Source organism: Cynocephalus volans, chromosome 5 (genome assembly GCF_027409185.1).
Source record: "Cynocephalus volans isolate mCynVol1 chromosome 5, mCynVol1.pri, whole genome shotgun sequence".
In the NCBI taxonomy this organism is placed as follows: Eukaryota; Metazoa; Chordata; class Mammalia; order Dermoptera; family Cynocephalidae; genus Cynocephalus; species Cynocephalus volans.
The window spans coordinates 63,551,034-63,571,268 of NC_084464.1; the positions used below are offsets into that span (position 1 = coordinate 63,551,034).

At 40.1% G+C, this 20,235-nt stretch overlaps 1 protein-coding gene across 1 annotated transcript in view; it reads right to left on the reverse strand.

Annotated features, from left to right (window-relative positions):
• The window catches only part of ELOVL5 (ELOVL fatty acid elongase 5), a 66,234-nt gene that overhangs the window by 17,611 nt on the left and 28,388 nt on the right, over positions 1-20,235 (reverse strand). Inside the window, exons 2-3 of the mRNA XM_063097250.1 lie at positions 9,177-9,242; positions 3,714-3,901 (exon numbers count right to left, since the gene is read on the reverse strand). Coding sequence (XP_062953320.1) covers positions 3,714-3,901; positions 9,177-9,234 — 246 coding nt within the window. The 5' untranslated portion in view covers positions 9,235-9,242. The remainder of the gene's footprint in view (positions 1-3,713; positions 3,902-9,176; positions 9,243-20,235) is intronic.

Here is a 20,235-nt window from a genome sequence, read left to right on the forward strand (position 1 = left end):
CTAGAGCTGAGTCTTCTCTCTCAGTACTCAGGAATTCACTGAGGAACTGGATCCTTGTGCAGGGCCCTCGAAAGTGAGACGTAGATTTGCCCCACAGAGGTGGGCTCAGGTCTGAAAGGAAGAAGGACTTTCTAAGGGGTAGAGGCCCAGAAGAAGAAAAGAGCCTGGAGCTGGTGGGGCTTGAGTAGAGCCAAGCATAATGCACAGAGCATCTCCTCTGAAAGAAAGAAGTCAGCAGTCCTTTCCGTAAAGTGTCCTTGGGGTGTTCAAAGCCATGTGGACTGCACACCACTGACCTTGCTTCCTTGAAGCGGCTGCTGAGTCCAAGGATTAGCACACAAAGCACAAACAGATCAACAGGGACGCTCCCTTCTGAACTATATCAAACCACGCAATTAGATCCTCTCTGACTAGGGTCTAGGAGGTCATAAGCACAGCAGAAGAGCAGACATATAAAATGGTTCTGCATCAGGCAAAGTAGCTGCCTAAGAGGGACTACGATGTTCAATACTCTAACAAAGGAGTTAGAAGTGGCTCTGATAGCTTGCTGGGTGGGCCAGGGGAAACTCAGGGCTCCCCTGGGTAGATACGACAGAACAAGAAAAAGCTACAGTCTGGCATCATGTAGGCGGGGTTCTCAATTTGGGGCTTGGGGACAAGAGGAAAGACATATAAATAATTTGAAAAAAACAGTAGGGCTTCTGTTTAAATGACACATGCCCTGAATCTCAGGGGTTAGGAAGGCACACATGGTTTTTATGTTTGCTATGAGGGTACGTTTTTACAGAGCTGAGTAACTAATGCAAACTAAGCTGTTTCACTTCTGTAACATGGAATTTTATTTCAAGCCTTCACTACTGACTGTGATGTTAGGCAACACCTAATTTAATAAGCAAAAGCTAAATGGCTTGCCAGAACTTATACTTTCAGACTAAAACATACTGCTATTCAAATATACTACTAATCAGGATCTATGACCTTTCTCCTGGTAATAAATACTAAGTTAATGGGATAACTGAACTAATGCCTTTTCTCTACTTATAATTTTTTTCTACCAAATGTGTAAACTATGAACAAGTCAACATTCCTTCAATGTTCTAAACTAGTTTCACAGTTTTAAAATTGGAATTTAGTTATTTTCCTTCCAGTAATTTAAAAGTTTCACTGATTCCTTTCACTCCTCCTTACTTCCCTTCTTTCAAGACTTCTCCCTGTTTCCCTTAAATGATAGTTAATTTTACTTGTATTAACCCAGAACTTACCAAGGTAGCTGTGAATTTATGCCACAGAATTAAATAAACAAGAATAGCAGAGACGACTTATTTAAAAAATTTTTTACAGGCCCAAACATGTAGATAAGTGGGAAGGTAAATAAAAACTAATAATCATGACGATGCACAGGTGTGTGACACTGGCAAATCTCTTAGGACATTTCTCTAAAATAAGGGGCCCAACTAAACTTCATGATCTTCTCAGTTCACTCTTGTAAACTCCATGACTGCCCTTCTGTGTCTTAGTATTCAATGAAGTAGAAACGCTAAATGAAAAAAGAAAAGCCTGTAGCTAAAATGAAATAAACTGGACAAAGGACACCTTACAATGATAATACTGATGGGTTTATATAAGAATAGAAAAAAAGCCAGCCAAAAATCAAATGGAAAAATCATCTGACTTGGAGTATTAGGGCTTATTTTCAATTCAGGCATATCTGATCTGGATATATTTTTATAAATTTGATTTAAGAAACTATTGCCTCCTTGTTTATTACCCCTCTAAGTACTCTAAATTTTAAGTTAAAAATATGATTTTCCTCCTCTGTGTATTTCTTGAATCTCTATATTTAGTGCTTAGACACTACTCAAAGTCTTCTGTTGTTCTCACCAAGCTATAGGAGGAAAATCTTTACTTTCTATTACAGTGGGTTCTTAGTCCCCAACCACTCCGATGCACAAAGCAGCAATTTATACAGCAATCTTCTTCCCCTCTTTATTGGAAAATAGTCTATTTGACAGGTTACATTATGAAGTTATAGCTATATTTCTAGGGCTTGAGAAACATATAAGGCAAATACTTAATTTCTCTAAGATTTAATCATCTTAAATGTTTTTCTCAGAATATTGGTATGTATAATAATACTCTATAAAAGCTTTCTTAAATAAATGGCTCTATCATCTATCACTAATGGGAAAGTAAAGAGTTCACTCTGAAAAACCTGACAGCTTGCTGCAGTTTTGTCCCTTGAACACTGAGATGTGCACAGTGCTGGGGCCAGGAGTCACTCCTACACACTTCCCCTGCCTTCAGGCCTGCCATCTCCTTCCTGGAGGCTAATTAAAATGCCTTCACTCTAGAACAGGACAGAAAAAAGCAAAAAAGGAGTTGTAAGCATGTCTTGGCATGTGAAGCTACTAAAAATCTACATTTAAATATTCAATAAAGTTCCCAACTTAACATTCTCAATATTAACCTCCCGATTTGTTCCCACTAAAGGTGCTCATCCCATAGTTTTCTCCATTTCAGTTAATGGCAGGTCCTAAAAGCAATGCTAGTAGCATCTACTGTTCTAGTCACAAAATCTATAACCTTGGCTTATGAAACATAAGTGGGAAAACAAGACACAGATCTCCCACAGCTGCAACACCTCTGATGATCAAATACAGAGTTTTCCACTAGCGTATACAACCGTACACACTCCTGCACACCACCACATGCAGCCAGGGAGACTTTATTGCAGCCTAGGCTGATGGAAAATTCATTTTTAACTCTAAACACTAATTTTAAGATTCATACTGATACCCCCAATCCTCTTCTTTACTACACCTTGGAGAATTAAAGCCATAATAAAAGGTTAAAAACCTAAATAGGAGTGCTTTAATGTGTTTGTTTATGTATGGCTTAATTCTCCACCCCAAAGGGTTTAGCAATAGGTTTGAGTTGTAAGCCTGAAATGTGTGTAGTCCTTCCCTGAAAAATGTACACGAATTGTGCTTACCACAGGAGGGCAGCTTTCTTCCCCCTTTTAGCTTTAAAGGCTGTTCTCCCTTGCAAATAGGGAGAACAAAAGTGTTGATTCTGATTTCTCTCTCATTTTTACTTAAGCTACTTTGACATCATCAAATCTGATTTTCAACATTCCAGTTATGTAAAAGAAATTAACTGGGCCTGAACTCACACAGACCATTCAAAACCTAAATGCAGATCTCACTATCCACTCTTCTTAGCTTTTGAAAAATAATTTGTGAGATTTGACAAGTTATCAGATAAGGACAGAGAGGCTGACTTGCCACAAAACATACTAAACACAAGTACCACCCACTTCCTTCCTCCCCCCACCTCCAAACAATAAACAAGCATTTATTAAATGGTCAATAATATAATGCTCACAGATCTGTTTTTCACATTTTGTTCATTTTTCACTCTGTATTTTGTTTGCATCAGAGTACTTTTAAAATATTTAATTTTGAATATCATATGAAATAACAAAAGAATCAATAGCAAAGGTTCTATTTTAGATATAAAAGGCATACTTGTACAAACAACTCCAGCATTTTGAAAAATCAATTTTAAAACATACTCAAAATTCATTAATATATTTGCTCACCCAGTTCTCTCCTCACCCCAAGCAGCTGCCTTTCCTCATTTAGGAATACAATTCAGGACAGCAATATGAGTACATTTAAGTGATAGGAAGCCCTTGTCAACCTTTGACCTACCTCACAGAACATATAGAGAGACAGCAACGTGAGTCCAAGGTTATACACCACTAAAATCCCCCGGCAAGAGAATGGCTGTCTATTCTTCATGTATTTTGGTCCCAGCCATACAGTTAGTAAATATATGACAGAGCAGACAAATGTTGGTACATAATTGTCCAGAAGAAACCATCCTTTTACTCTGGTATCTGAAAAATAATACAAAAAAAATTTAGTGATTAATAAGGTAGATATAAAAATAACCACAACTTTTCAAACATTAAAAAAATTTCTCTAACCACAATTTTATAAGTCACCTAATATTAATGTTCCTAATCCCAACAAAGCAACCAGAAGAGGAAGCATGAATTTTTAATATATATGAAACAAAGTGAAGCCGCTTGCTACATGTTCTGAATAATTGTATGTATTATTCACAGTTTTTGCTAAGTAAAATAATAATAATGAAAATATTATTTCCAAATAATTTGATACAGAACAGGAGAAAGCTACATTCCCCACTAACAGATTTATTAACCAGATTTGTTGAATTACACATTGGGTAATGAAACCCAAGAAATGACTGTTTGTGCACTCTGAAGTCCTCCGTCTCAGCCAAGTGTAAGCAGGTCTGCCCATCATGTGCAGACTCAGAAAACATGCCATTAGCCAGGTTAGTGACACTGCCACTGATTAGAAAGGTAACATCTGCTATGAGTGCAATAGTCAACAGCAGAGGGAACAATGATTAAAAAACAAAATAACACATGAAGGTGAAGCAGCAATGATCTGATTAGGGACTATTTAAGAACTATGCGAGGAGTAGAAGCTTGAGAAGATGTGCATTGATTCAAGGGGAGCTACTGGTGTAGGAGACACCTCCCCTGCCCCTGAACCCCTTTCCTAGGCAGGGATGAGGAGGGAGAGGAAAAACGGGTTCAAGTGGATGCCAGTAGCAAACTGACAGCCTTGTCTTCAGATGGCAATAAACTCCCAGAAGCTAGATCCCTGAGGTGTTATATGTCCCCTGCAAGATTTAACTTCATCCTCTGGCTGACCCCCAGGAAGATGCCTCTGCACCAAGGTCCCCTTTTCATCCTGTTATGATGATCCACAAAAACCTGTAGCGCCTCAATCTTATCTGCCCACCACCTCCTCCTCTCCACAAACTCTGGAACTCAGAGGCACGTGCAGAATTCACCTCCTGCATCTTCAGAGAAGCAGTAGCTAGTGAGGACAGTCTCTACCCTTTCCTTGACTCCCTGGGCTGGACCATCTTGCTACCCCAATACTTTTCCCCTTGATCTCATAGGACAAGCAAAAGTTCAATAAAGCATATGCCCACTTGGGGAACTGATTGTCACTCTTACTTTCTTGGAGACACTACAAACTTTCCCAGGCTTGCTTTATTTGGCTTCAGAGGGAGATGCCCTGCACGCCCTCCCCACTTATGCTAGGTGGTAGTTATGCTAGTTATGCTACGGTGGTAGAGGATGTTAAGTCAATTCTGTGGAACTGGTGATTCCTAGAAGTCCTTCAGGGAAGTGGCTAGCCCCAGTGAACCTAACAAGGGGATTCTTAACACCTTTTGTTCTCAGCTCAGGGCCTTAACCATCAATTTTGAGAAAACAAGTTCCCACTTAGTAACTAGCATTAGACTGTTATAATTTTTGTGTACAATATATCACAAACATAATAAGTGTACACACAGAGAAAAATCTCCCATTTTCTTTTACTTAAAGCTCTGTTTTGTATCGTTTTATTCTTTTTTTTTTTTTTTTTTTTTTGTCCTTTTCGTGACCGGTACTCAGCCAGTGAGTGCATCGGCCATTCCTATATAGGATCCGAACCCACGGCTGGAGTGTCGCCGCGCTCCCAGGGCCGCACTCTCCCGAGTGCGCCACGGGCTCGGCCCTTGTTTTATTCATTTTGTAACAGACCTTCATCTTTCCAAATTGGCAGGTATCTATCCTCCTTCCACACTGCCAAGTGCTCCCAGGGCAGTTGGCCTAGCCCCAGCCCCAGGCAGTGAATCCTTAGGATCTAGCTGGTCATGGTGGCTAAGCCCCTCCCTAGTGGCTAGTTCAAGCACAGTAATATGAAGCAACTGTGGCCACAGAGCCTTGAGGGATGACAGGTGGTGAGGGCTTGATCTTAAAACTGTGCAAATGAACAAATTTCTTCCCCTGACTTTGTATGTGCTGCCTGGAGCCTGCTGAAGTCACCCTGCAACCATGAAAGTTGGGGGGGCCTGTTCTGAAGACAGAGCTGCTGATATACTGAGGATGGCAAAGCAGAAAATGATAAAACAAGGGTCCTTGATTAACATCATAGAGCCCTTTAAATAACTCAGGAGTTGCCCTACCTAGTAATGTAAGCTAATAATTTTTATTATTGTTTCAGCCATTTAGATTGGATTTTCTGTCCCTTACAGCTGAAGTAAGGAAGGCACTGTCTTAACACAAGCACATATGGATGAAATCTAACTTGTTATTTTCTTTCTTACTTTTTTTTTTTTTTTTTTTTTAGGTATATGTATATGTATTTTTAAATTGGATCATTATTGATTATACGTATTTCTGGGGTTCAATGTTGACATATGTTGATCAAACCAATATTATTAGCATATATATTATTACAAATTGTACTTATTCTTTATGTCTCTTATCCAATCTCTCCCCATCCCCCTTTCCTTACCCCCCCCACCTCTGATAACCCTAGATTTCTTCTCTCCTTCTGCAAAAGTAACAGTTACTCTGTTGATTTGTTGCCTATATGATCTGTCCAGTGCTAAGAGAGGTGTGTTCAGGTCCCCCACTATTATTGTACAGCAGATGATTCTTCTATCACTCTAGAATGGACTTTGTGGAGATAGACATCCTCTTCTTTTCTTTGGGCTCCACTGGTGACTCTTGTGACAATGCACTCAAGTGGCTGGTGGGCCATCTGCACAATGGTTGTGGTGTCTAGCTGCTTTTGTGGCAGCTGTGGCTATTGTGGTGGGTGTGGTGGGCCACCCACGTGGAAGTGGTGTTTTTGGCATGGTCCTTGCTTGGTTGCAGGAGGAGGGGTCAGTCCCCAGATCCATACCTCAGGACCCTGGGTGGGCCCATGGCAGCAGCAGTGTGCCTGGTTGTGGGAGGAGGGGTCGGTCCCTGGCTCCATCTGCTTTTACATTCTAAGATGTTGTTGTGGAGAAGTTGGGTGGGAGTGGAAAAGGGAAGGAGAAAGAAAATAGGGTAAGAGAAGGATGAAGGTTGAGGCCCGTGGCATCCCCCCCTTATTCCTGCAGAGGAGACCAGGGGGCCTCCAGCAGTGGTTTGGTGGTCATCACTGGGCTGGTTGCAAGTGTTGGGGGACATGGTTGAGATCCCGGCCCTCCCCACTCCCTGGCTTGGGGGCCCAAGGGGACTTCCAGTCCTTCTAGGTTTTATAGGTGTTCTTTGGTGATGAGAGACCTTTACTAGTTAATATCAAACTTTGTCTCTGGTCTGTGGATATTTTGTTTCTTCTTTCAGTTCTGTGTTGGATTATTCGCTGTTTCCACTACTTAAACTCTGCACTGGAACTAATTTGTTGTCCTTTGCCTACTTCTACAATGGGGGAACTTCCTGTGGGGACCAGCACTGGAACCCTGTGGTTGAGCTAAGTTGCTGTTTTGCTGCTGATTCTCTGGGGAAGACTTTTTGTGTAGCTCAGGTTTTAATGGTTGATTTTGTAGGTACTTGTGGATCTTGTGAGATCCGGTACACCTGGGTTGTGTAGAAACTCTGGTCTGGACGCGAGTCTTTTCAGCAAACTGCTCCCCCTGCATTTCTATATTCCTGACCAGTCTACCCATAGTGGGCCTGTGCTGATTAGAGGGCAGATCAGCTGTCCTTGCTGTACCCCAATGTTCCCCCAGTGGCCCATCTTCCCCACTGCCCACACTCCAAACACTTCCCATGGGATGGGCTCTGCACTAGTCCCTTGCAATGACTCACCAGCCTCTGAGTGGCTACTTTTTTCAGTTGTTGTTGCTCCTCGCTCCTATGTGGGTCTATGGGAACTCTGTTAGTGGTCTTGCTGGCCTTTGGGCCATCAGGGCCCGCTTATCCCCTGATGCCTACAAGCAACTTCATAGGAAGGGCACAGCAGTGGTTTTTGCCAGCTCCTGCTCCGTGTGCTCACCAGCTCCAGCCTTGAAGTGGCTGGGATTCGAAATGATAGGAGCGGTCCTTTCTTTCTCACATCTTGGCTACTCCTGCCTTCACGCACCCCATAGGTCTCTCCTTCTCTTCTCCTGAGCTCTAGTGGTCCCAGCTTGGCTGTTGTTGCTTTTTAATAGTTGTAAATTGGTTGATTCATGGGAGAGAGTGATGCTAGAGACCGTCTATTCTGCCATCTTGACTGGAAGCCCCACTTGTTCTTTTCAGTTGGACTAATTTACTAACCTATTCCCTACTGATGGGCATCTAGATGATTTCTAGTCTTGACTAACAATACTATAATAACATCCTTACACAATGGTACCTCAAAATGTTTGTGAAAAAATAAAATTAAAAGATAATACGGATCTTTTCATGAACTTTTTAAAGTACCCTCATATATATTTTTACATAACTGATCAAGGTTTGCTGTAGGATAAAGTCTTGGGAGTAGAACAGCTGGGTCAAAGGGCATGTGCACTTTAATCTCAGTAGAAGGCACAAGAGCCCTTCCTAGAGACTGTGCCAATTTAAACTCATTCCCCACACCTTCACTATAATCACAGATGGCATCAAGCATTATTTCAACTCTGCCATACTAACAGAGGAAGTTCCTTTTGTTGTTTCTTTTGTATTTTAAAAATCATGAGTGAAACTGAGAATCTTTTCATCTGTTTAAAAGCCATTTGTAGTTTTTCTATGAATCTTTCTGTTAACCTAAAAAGTTCTCTCTTTACAAATAAAATATTAAAAGACATTATAGATGACACCAAAAGAAGACAATATGGAGCTGATTTCTATAAGATAATAAAAGATTAAGTATAACAAGTGAGTTGAGGTGTATATTTACCCAATGGCATGGCACAGAGTGAAAGGACATTAAAAAGCCCTTAAAATTGTAAAAAGGGAAGGGGCTTAAACTCCTATTGCAACAGTGCATTTTGGAAACCAGTTTCTTTTACAGACTCACAAGAATTGTGAAAACATAATGGTGAAATCTATGGTATTCTCAGGCTACAAGCTTTACAGCATAATTTGATCTCCAGCTAAAGTCAGCAGAAGGCCACCCACAGCAGCTGTCTCTCTACTCCAAGAGCCAGGGGATACTGTACAACTTCAACGACTTTCAGAGGACTTTTCTAAGCTCCTTGTTATCCGGGATAAAGTTTTGGTCTTATCATAGAAAATGCTAATATTTTCTAGAATCTCTTCATGTAATATTTACAAGTGGCTGCAATGAAGGCAGAGGTGGGGGGGTGGTGTGAAAGAAGGCAAGCAAAACCAATAACCACCTTACCTCGGGGGCCCAGTAATGCCCTGAAATAGGTACTAAGTGATGCATCAAAATTTTCCATTTTAAAACCTATTAAGAAAAAAAAAAAGACATTGATTAGCCTCTACTTCAAATGCTTTTTATACAGTCTTTTTTCATAAAAGAACTAGAATAAATTCTTTTCACAGAATATGCTATGGACAAGGTTAATAAGTTCCTTACGTTAAAATAATTTTTTAAAAAATTTCACAAAAGTAACTTATATGCTAGTTCTAATTTGAAAATCAAAAGGAAAGACACAATTCCATGAATTCACTTTATAAATGAAGTGCCAGTTTTCTGAACTTCTTTTCTCAGTTCCATTAAAAACTCTTTCCGTGAAGCTGAAATCTCAGTAGAGAAGAGTGGAACTGGACTGAAAAGGTGACAGACAGGAGAAGATCCCATCTGGGCAAGAACTGAGACTTGAAGTAAGATGACAAACATAGGAAGAGCCACATCAGGGAATGGAATGCCACAATGAAAAGATGGTTTTCTCTGCTTGTTATTTTACTTTTATTAATTATTTAAAAATGATTCAGGTCACAGTAAAAAAATTCAAATATTAAAAAAAAAGGGTAAAAATCTCATCACTTGCCCCCAAACACAATACCTTAGCCCCACAACTTTCTTGGGTATACTGCCAGAGATTTTCCCTCTCCAAAGCACAAAAGAGATCATGCTGAGTATTTTTACAATTGTGGGTTGCAACCCATTAGTAGATGATCGAGTCAATTTAGCAGTAAAAATAATAAAGAATCAGAGTGCTTTGCTCTTAGTGAGAATGATGTACTTGGCTGTGATATTCTTACTATGGGAGTCATAGTAAAAAACAACTTAGAAAAACATTGTTATAGGTAGAAGTATATATATTATTTGCTTGTTTTCACTTAATAAAACATCTTGAAGACAGTACAGTTTGATCTCCATCTTCTAAGATTCAATAACTATATTTTCCTCCCATTTAAGATTTACATTTAGAGCTAAGCATCTTTTCATATGTGTATTTGACTAGATTTTCTATATTAAAGTTATAAGGCATACATTTTCAACTTTCCTGGCCATTCCTCTTATAGAAATAAATATCAATATTATAACTTCCAAGGGCAATGGCAAAATCGGTTTATTAACTAAGCTGTTAGTCATTTAATGCTACTTCTCTTCCTTGGCTTGAGACACCAAAGTGTATGTATTCTTTGTCTAATTTCAGAATGAACTCCTTTGGCTCTAGTAGTCACAGTTAAGTCAATCCAGCCTGTCTGTGTGAGAGAGAGAGACAGAGGAGGAGGAGCCATCAATGACACTTTGGAAGCAGTGGCAATCAGGGTTCTGCCCCAACAGCTTTTCTGCCCAACAGGAAGGGTACTGACTCCCTTACCCTGTGGCTAGAAACCAAGAAGGCACCAGCTCCCACACACCCAAGTGCCAACAACTAGGTCAGCCACCGGTGTCCCTCAACAGTGACACAACCTTGGCACTAGGTCACTCTTGAAATTCAACAAGCAGCTTTTTAACAATGTGAGTTCCTCGGCTCATTCTGGTCCTGAGCCATTTTCCTCCCCCAGATTGAACCTCTTCAAGAGACAGGAACTCTGAAAAATCCTGAAAAGAATGGTTCTAGCTTTAACATTTCCTAAAGAGAATTCCTCTTAAAAAGGATTCCATAGTTAAGTGTTTTATTGAAGGCTAGAGTTCTGCAGTTAAAAAATAATTTAACTGTGTCTGTTTTTCATCATCTACTGAAAATCATCTAGAAAATCCAAGTTTTGGAAAATTACCATGATGTTTTTGTGAAACCTAAATCACAGCAACAAAATTTAACTTCAATTATGACGAATTGTGAGCTGTATATATGGCTGTATCCCAAACAGCCAATCAAAAGGAAATAAGGAGGAACAAGGCCATAAGGCCATGACTACTGGACTGAATAACGATAGACAAGCTGCTCATCAGGGACAGATTTAACTTCCTACAGCACATTTTAAATCTAAATCCTACTATTACCTGATAGGTATCACTAACTTACTAATGGGTCACATTAAACATATGATAATCAGGTATTACACATGAAAGGGCTTTAAGCAGGTACAGAGGTATAACTTAGGCTGGCAGATGATTAAGTGGTTCAATGCTGAGTTCTTTATAAGACAATTAGAGTCTGAAACCCATTTTTTCCCACTTATTAGCAATGTGACTAGTTATTTAACCTCTTATCTGAAAAATGGAGGAAACAGTAAATTATCTCTGAGTTTAATAAGATCAAATGATTTAAAACACATAAGATCCTTACAGCAGTGCCTGGCATGAAGTAGGCTCTCAAGAAATGCTTCCTACTGTATGTCTGCCACAGGATCAACTCCATGATAAACACTGCCAACCATAAATGGCTGTCCCTGCTTCCTAGCAGGAACACTGCTGACATTCCACGTAGAAACAATTGCCCTGTGCACAGTGGATTGTTAACTGCCCCTAGTCCCTGTCCACTAAATGCCATCAGTGAGCCCCCAAACATTGTGACAACCCACAATATCCACTTCTAAGTCCTAACATACCCCTAGAGGGACTGCGACTGAAGGTAAGAGGGAGTTGATAATGTCTCAGGAGAGGAACTTGTCAGAAACAGACATTATTTAAACATGAATGTACTAATTAATTCACAAATATCTGGCACATACTGTGTACAAAGGGTGACCAAATAGGGATAAACAAAGAGGCGTATAACTGGTGACCTAGAACGAATGAGACATTCATAATAATGGGGAAAGCAGCCAGATGCAGTAAACCTAAAACAAAACTCAGTTTGCAAATGAGTAGACATTAGAATAATGCTTAACACAAGCTGCATACACACATTTAATACCATGCTGTAAAAATCTAACATCAGGAATATACCTAACAAAAACAATAAGGGAATCAATCATTTACTTTTTAACTAAGAGGCCTTTCAGAGAGCTACATGTAGCCACAGTTTTAAGTTTCTATGTAAGGAGCATACAGAAAAGCTAGAAATAACAGTGAAGAAGTGTTTGAAATGATAATACAGATTAGGGGGTTTGGGGGCAGAATGCGGCGGGAGAACATTAGTGGATCTGGAAAAAAAATGAGGCTCAGGAATTGCTATAAGCAACCTATTATTACAAGGACAACAGCCTAGGACATAGTCCAATCTGAGAATCTAGGCTAGCATCACGGTAACAGAAAAGCAGCTTGATTAAACATAAGGGTAAAATGTCAGTCCAAGAGCACTGAACCCAGCAGCAGGCTACCAAAAGAGACTGTAGAATTTAATATTTGGAGATACTGAAGAATCCTATTACAAGCCATCTGTCCCAAATAATCTGAATCTAAGCCTATCTTGACTAGAGGCCCCATGGAAGCTGGCAGGCAGAGCATTCTTTCATCTGTATAAAACGGAATGTCTTCTCTACAAAAGCACAAGCAAAAACGGTACAGCTGTTCTTAGACTGCATTTCTTCTCAGCTTAAGAATTCTTAAGTTTGCAAAACTTTTCACAATCCAGCCTAGGAATATACCAAAACAGCTAGCAAAACATTCTCTGAAAGAACAGACACTTTCAAAGAGCTGCTTTTTGTTCCTGAAATGTCTACAATGAAAAGGGAAAGAATGGGTAAAAGTGGTCCCTGGAACGCAGGCCCCTAATTGATAGAGTACTGATCTGTGAATCAATCACAGGACTGATTCTGGGCTAGACTCTGACATGTTAAATATTTTCCCCAAACTCTCCCCCTAACTGATAGAGTACTGATCCCTGAATCACAGGGCTGATTCTGGGCTGGACTCTGACATGTTAAATATTTTCCCCAAACTCTCCCTCTACCACACCACAACCCAACACATACTATAAACTTTTCAGACAAGGTTGTTTTTATATAAGTTACCAAGAGACATCTTTACCAAAGATTTCCTTTAAATCATTTTCTCAGCACAATGTTATGTTTCTGTCCAGAAAGCTGCATATTGAGTGTCCCTCAACACCATGTATTCATTTTTTCATTTATACCACACACTTACCAAGTGCCTACCACGTGTCAGGCACTGAGACCCTAAGGCCCTGGGAGACACAGCAGAGAACAAGTCAAAATTCCAGGCTGGGGGGAGAAAAACCATAGACATACATTAATTACAGACAGAAAACACATGCATAATATGACATGTAAAATAATTGCTAGCAAGAGAAAATAAAGCTGAGTCAAGGGGGTGGAATCATGGAGTGAGGATTTATTTTAGAAAATGTAGTTAGAGAAGGCTGCCTGAGAAGGTGGCAACAGAGCAGATGTCTGCAAGGTGAGCTCAAGGCACACGTCTATCAGGAGAAAAAGCGTGTTCCACTTCGAGGGACAGGTGAGTGCAACAGCCATGAGTCTAGGCCAGGAGGAGCGGGCAGCAACATGGGAGGACTTCTTTTTTTTTTTTTTTTTTTTTTTGTTGTCTTTTTCGTGACCAGCACTCAGCCAGTGAGCGCACTGGTCATTCCTATATGGGATCCGAACCCGCGGCGGGAGAGTCGCCGCGCTCCCAGCGCAGCACTCTACCAAGTGCGCCACGGGCTTGGCCCAACATGGGAGGACTTCTGTCCTCCACTCCCTGCCCGGCACCTAGGACTTGCTCAGCACAGACAGAGGTCAACTGCATGGCAAATCTTGCAGAGAACATGTGGCCAATGGCCTGGGAACAGAAGAGGGTCTCTGTCCTTAATTGATCACACTGCCACTATTCCCTCACCCTCCCAGCTGCAGCCTGCCTGCCAGCAATGTGCCCTTTTCATTCTCATCTCCCTCGCCTCATCTGCTGGGATGTTTATCTACATAAACAGCATAAAAGGTCTCAGCAAAAGAATTCTTCATTACCAGGCTGGGCCAGTCTGCCCCACTGGGTAAACTGGGCACTTGCTGTTTAGCCTGTGGGCTGATCTATACTCTTGTACTTTCCTAAAGGAACAGGAGGCACAGGGCCCTGCAAAACCCTTGACACTTTCCCTAGTGATCTGGGATTATAGGAACGGCATGATCTATTTTACACAAGATGCCCAATTGCACTGTCAGGGCTGCAGCCTGCCTGACTGCTGCAGTTCCCCATCTTCCAAGCTGCGTGGGCCAGTGACATCACTTCTCAATAATTTGGATCACTCTACAGGCAGCTTGGGCAAGCTAGACCAAGTGGGAACACAGCTGCTCTATACAATTGTACTAGCAGGGACCAAGCCCAGGCCCCAGGCCCCAGGGAAGAAGAGCTTTGGTCCTGCATGCAGCAAAAGAATAAGCCATTCTTTCATCTGGCTGGTTCCCCACACACTGACAGAAGAATGGATGTGGCTGGAGGGTGTGAGCACCTCCCAGGAACCAGATCATGCTGACACCAAGCCAAGGCAAAGCTTCCCATCCTCTTTAACCAGGAATCTCTGACCTCCACTCAACATAGAGGGCTTCCCAGAATTATAGATCATGACAGGGAGTAACAGGATTCATGAAAAAAATTTCCAACCACAACAGTATTCCAAAGCTATTCACTACTTCAAGAGCCAAATACAGAAAATGATGACAGCAAAAATGGAATAAGGGCAAGTAAATTAGAACAGATTTTAAAGAATTCCTTTTTTATACACATTTCCCCAAAAGACACTTAGTTCAAAGTCACTTCCCACTGTAAAATTTTGGAGTGTTCTTGGTAACCATGCAACTATATTATAACTGTGTCTCATTTTAAGTATCTCACTATGAAAAATTGATTTGGGCTGGCCATTCTCTTCACAAACTACCTATATTTAAAGAGACAGCTCACAGTAGCATGAAGGTGGGAGAGAGTTCTGCACACCTTCATCTGAATCACACCTATCATGGATTAGTTCTGTGTCCCCAAGCAAGTTCTTGCCACAGGTACTAAGTGTTTAGGAATTTAGGATCCTTAGGCCTGAATTTGAGAGAATGATCAGAATTACCACAGCACGAGAGAGAGAAACCTGGAAATACTGACGCAAGGAGAACATAAAAGGGCAAAAACCAAATCCCCCAAAGACAGCCCTGCTCATGTGGAAAATCTGTCTACCTACACATTATCCTCCTCCAGGAGCAGTATATGCCCAGGTCAATCACGTGTGGGAGATTAAGCATTAGTGCTCCCTTTGAAATAATATCAAATGGAGTTGGTGGAAGCATGTTTGAAAACAGACACTACAATAAGCTTTACAGCAAAAAAGTCCTCCTCCTCCTCCTTTCCACCTGGCTCCCAAGAACAACACAGAATGGGAGGGAATAGCGTGCTGGGTGGCAACTATGGAAGAAGGTTGCTGAGGTTAATGGGAAGAGATGGCCGTGTTTGTTGCTGCCATCACAATTCTCAAGATGAAGTATATCTCTGTGACAGTGCAAAATGCTAATCATCTTGGCCATTTCTATCTGGAGCAGGAAAAAGTGAGAAAGCCACACAGCAAATGAAAAGCACTGGAATCTTAAGGCAAATCTGTTTAAAAAGAGATCAAAATTTAAAAAATGGATATTATAGTAAAGAAAGCTGGTATATGAATTACAAAATTAATTTCCTTAACCCATAACCAGGCTATTTGATGACTCTAAAGCAGTGAAGATCTTTAGAATCAAACCTTGGTTTTTCTAGCTGCTAAGGTAATGCTAGTAGGCAGCAGTCAGCTTGCTTTGAAAGCTCCCATTCCTGTGAACTCAGTCAAGTCGCATTTCTCTTAATTTAAATATGTGTTTACTGCAGAAGTTTAACTATTGTCTAGCATAACTTCCTCAACATGTCTTGTTTTATTTCATTTTTTGAATTGCCAGAGTTCATCTAAAAATGAGTAAACTGAGCTGAGTTTACAAACCCATGAGCTGCAATGGGTCAGGTGAAATTTCCGTGCATTTTCTCTTCTCTCATACCCATCCATCCCTTTTAGCAGTCAACTTGTCTTAAGAAGGCATGGAAATGCTCTTCAAGTTGGCTGCCAATTACACTAAATAACAAAAAATTAAATGGTTGGTAGTCGCAACACTGTTTCTTGAATTTAAAAAAGTTGTTCTAGTTTGGGAAAATCAGCTCCCAAATGAAAGAAGGAAAATAAGCACACCTCGCTCAGAAATGTTAAAATACAAAACGTTGTCATAAAGACCATAAGGAAGAGAACATCCAAATACTAGCAAGCTTTCTGATATGAAAGTAACTTGACAACAAAACCCCTCTAAAATGCTGGCATTTACATAAATGATAACTCTGGGTTAAATCTTGGCTTGAGAAAAATATCTGCCACATCAACTGTGGTATCTCTGATAATGTTATGTCATTCAACAATCTATGAATCTATGCATACTCTTTTTCCCCGTAGAATTCTCATTACCTCCTAACTTCCATTCTAAGGGCATAACAAACTCTTAATACTCTGATAAAGTCATTTTTTCCCCTGACATACATCATACATGGAGAAAAAGAACATAGTTGTATTTGGGATCTTAGATAAGTAACTGCAAAACTAGGGCACTGATATATTCTACAAAGCATCACCACAGGTTAGGTTAGCTCCATTGTCAAAGAAGGCAAAACAACCTCATTCTGGTATACCGAACAATTTGGGGGGAAATCTACAATGTTGCAACAATTAGTATTCTCTTGTACAAAAATGAGATTAGACAGTGCTATGGGTCAAATATATTCCCCAAAAGTTCATGTATTAGAAACTTGACCTTCATTGTAACAGTGTTAAGAGTGTGGAAAATCCAATTACGATATTTGAAAAGGTGGGGCCTTTGAGAGCTGACTGGATGGGAGGACTGTGCCGTCACAGGCATTCACAAAGTAATGAGTTATCGTGGATGGTTTTGATGGCTTTATAAGCCATCCTTAGTTAGTTATAAACACCTCCTTAGTTAGAGTCCAAACTCTTCAAGGCAAATACTCCAATTTGTCCTATGAGTACAATAATTATCTATTGGTGATACTATAAATGAGGAGATATATCGGCTATGACAAAGTAAAAAGGAGGGAAAACAGCACACATGAGTTCATAATGGCAACTTCCTAAAATATGGTCTAAATACTAGTAGTTACAGAAGGCATTTCCTCAGGGAAAACTTCCTCAATGTTAGTGATCTGGAACTCTAACAGAGACGTTCTACTTTTATCTATTACATAATCAGTAAAGATATTTTATAAGGTGTGAACAATAAAAACAAATACCAAGAAAACACACACACCCCTTAAACATTCAAGAAAACTTCTTTCCCACTCAGAGACAAAGAGATATATTCTTCTAGTCTTGGGAGGCAATTCATAAATATGCTTGATCTAAAACTCAGAGGAAAATTTTTTCAGCAGTCGGAAGGGAGAGAGTAACATGATCTTAGAACTTTATTTGAGGGGAATTCTTAATCACAGCTAAAGAACAGAATGTACCAAGTTCAGAGTTCTTCCTCCAGCTCTTAGCAAAGTTTAACCTTTACGACAAGAACTCCACACACCAATCTACTTAACAAACAAGCAATTTTGTAGAAAATTGCTCTTGTAGAGGTTTACTGTAGAGGTACTGACTTAATTTTCATTTGATACAAAAATAACAAGAACTGATGATAACTTTTGCTTGGGTACAGTACACTCTGTCATTTGGAAAATGACAATGATAATTCACACACAAAAATGCTCCTCTGCTGGTGGGTAAAGGCGAGGTTGCTGCAGATGGACTTAGAACTCTGCCATCACAGAGAACTTTACTGACAGTAACTAATTAATGCCCATGGCTGCAGTGAAGCAAGGTAAAAGAGCAATCAAGTGTGGGGATCAGGTCATCCTAGTGACTGGTTTAATTTCTGTGCTGCTAATGACTCTCAAAAGGACTGCTCTTCAGGCTACCAGCCATTTGAAAGGCAGTTGACTCACCAATTTAACAAATATTTAGAGATGTTTGTTATATCTCTAAACAGCAGTATATTATTGTGGTTATGAAATGAGTGACAGAGACAGACAAGACCTCTACCCTATTAAAAATTAAAGTAGCAAGCGGCATGCAAAGACACCTGTGTGTCAATCACTTTCGAGTAATAGTGTTAAGAGCATATACTCTGGAACCAGACAACCTGGGTTCAAAATCCCTGCTCCACCACTTACTAGCCATGTGACCCTGGGCAAGTTACTTAACCTTTCTGTGCCTTAGTTTCCTAGTTTAAAATGAGGGTAATAGTACCTTTTTCATGTGATTAAATGAGTTAATGTATGTAAAATATGTAAAAATACATGTAAAATAGTGCATGGCAGTGAGAACTGCAAAAAAGTTTGTATTATCTTCATTACAAAGACCTTTGGTGATGATCAATTTCATATTAAATATTTACAAAAGAGTTTTTGCTATGCCACAGATTAGAGTTCCAAGATCCATGGGCAGTGAAATCTGCCCAGATTCTTACCTCACAGCTCTGTTATTCCCTATTTTTGATGGGATCACATGCCATAATGACACCTTTAAATCTGGGGATTTGTAAGAGATGCTAGATAAATTCCTCTGGATGCTGGTCATTGACTTCTCTGTGAGTAGAAAGCAGATCAGCATCCATGCCATCCTTAGCACAGGGCAGAAGTAAATTTGTATCAGATATGCCTTTTTTTGTATTCCTCAAAACCACTATATGGTAGGTGGCCAATAAATTTATTCATTTACTGTAACTGGAGAGGTAGCTGAGTTGCCAAAGGTCACAGAGCTTGGGTAAGGCCAGAATTTAAACTCAGATCTTCTACTCTGCAGTCTACAGGTCCTAAAATACCACATGCGGGCTTTCAAGAGAGCATCTTTATGTGTTTATTGTCAAGACGGTGATAATATGTATTACTATTGTTTGAATTCATATAGCTCTGTCCATGAGAATATGATGCAGAATTAATATAATTTTAAATAACATTATCAACTAAGAAACAAAAACAAAAAACCAGTGTGTTTACCTAAGGTACTTGGTAATGGAAGTCCTAAAATTCTCTGTAATTAAGAACTACATGGCAAGAAAAGGGGGCAGCATTCCTCTTTGACCTCATCTTCATACTGTCATCATCACTTCCATATATCTCAATCAGTGATAAAATTACAGGCTTATTTTTTTAAGTGTTGTGATTATCTGTTATGCAATTTCTGTTCACATCTCAATTAGGCTCTAAGTTTTTCAATAGCAGAACATCTGATGTTCCCATTTGTAACTCCAGAGCACCTGGATCTGTGCCTGACATTGTTGCTTGCTGGTTGAAACAATAAATGAATGAGTGAATGAATGAATGCCATCATGCCTTTCCAGAATTTCATATCAACGACTTCTCAAATCTGGCTACATCTCAGAATCACCTAGAAGCTTTAAAAAACAGATTTCTAGGAATTCCCCTAGAAATTCTGATTTAACAGTCCAGAGACTGAGAAATGTGTTTTTTTGAAAAGTTCCTCAGGCAATTCTGAGGAGCAGCCTCCTTTGGGAACCAGTGCTGTATATATAAATTAGGCTTTTGGGCTCTTAACAAAAGCCCCTGCAGTCCTGGAAATTTTGTCAACCAGATAGTATCCATATATTGTATTACACTGACAGAGCAGAGCCTAGGACCGTGGTCTCAAGAACAAGCTATTTTCTATTGCAACAAATTGTTACAGTTCCTTGTTTGCTCAAAGTACACCCAGCCAGAGGAAAAAGATTATTTCCTTTCAAACCATCTCTCAAGCTGAAATAAAACCCCATCAAGGCAGAGATCAGTCTCATCGTTTTTGAACACCGTTACATAGTATGCATCACATATAACCAGCATGCATTACGCAGGGTAAGCTCTTTCCTCATTCTGGAATGTTGTAGAAATACCATTGTCAGTAGGGGAGACTCTTAACTCCTGTCACTACCTCCTGAGGCAGGAGTCTGTGGTGGCCAAGTCTGTAAAGACTAGGGAGGGCAAGGAACATATCTGTTTTGCTCCTTGTAATCCCTAGCAGCTGGTTCCTGGTACACAAAAGGAATTCAGTAACTACTTGTTTAATCATGTTGAACTGGGGCAGTGTGGGATGCTATTGAGTGGC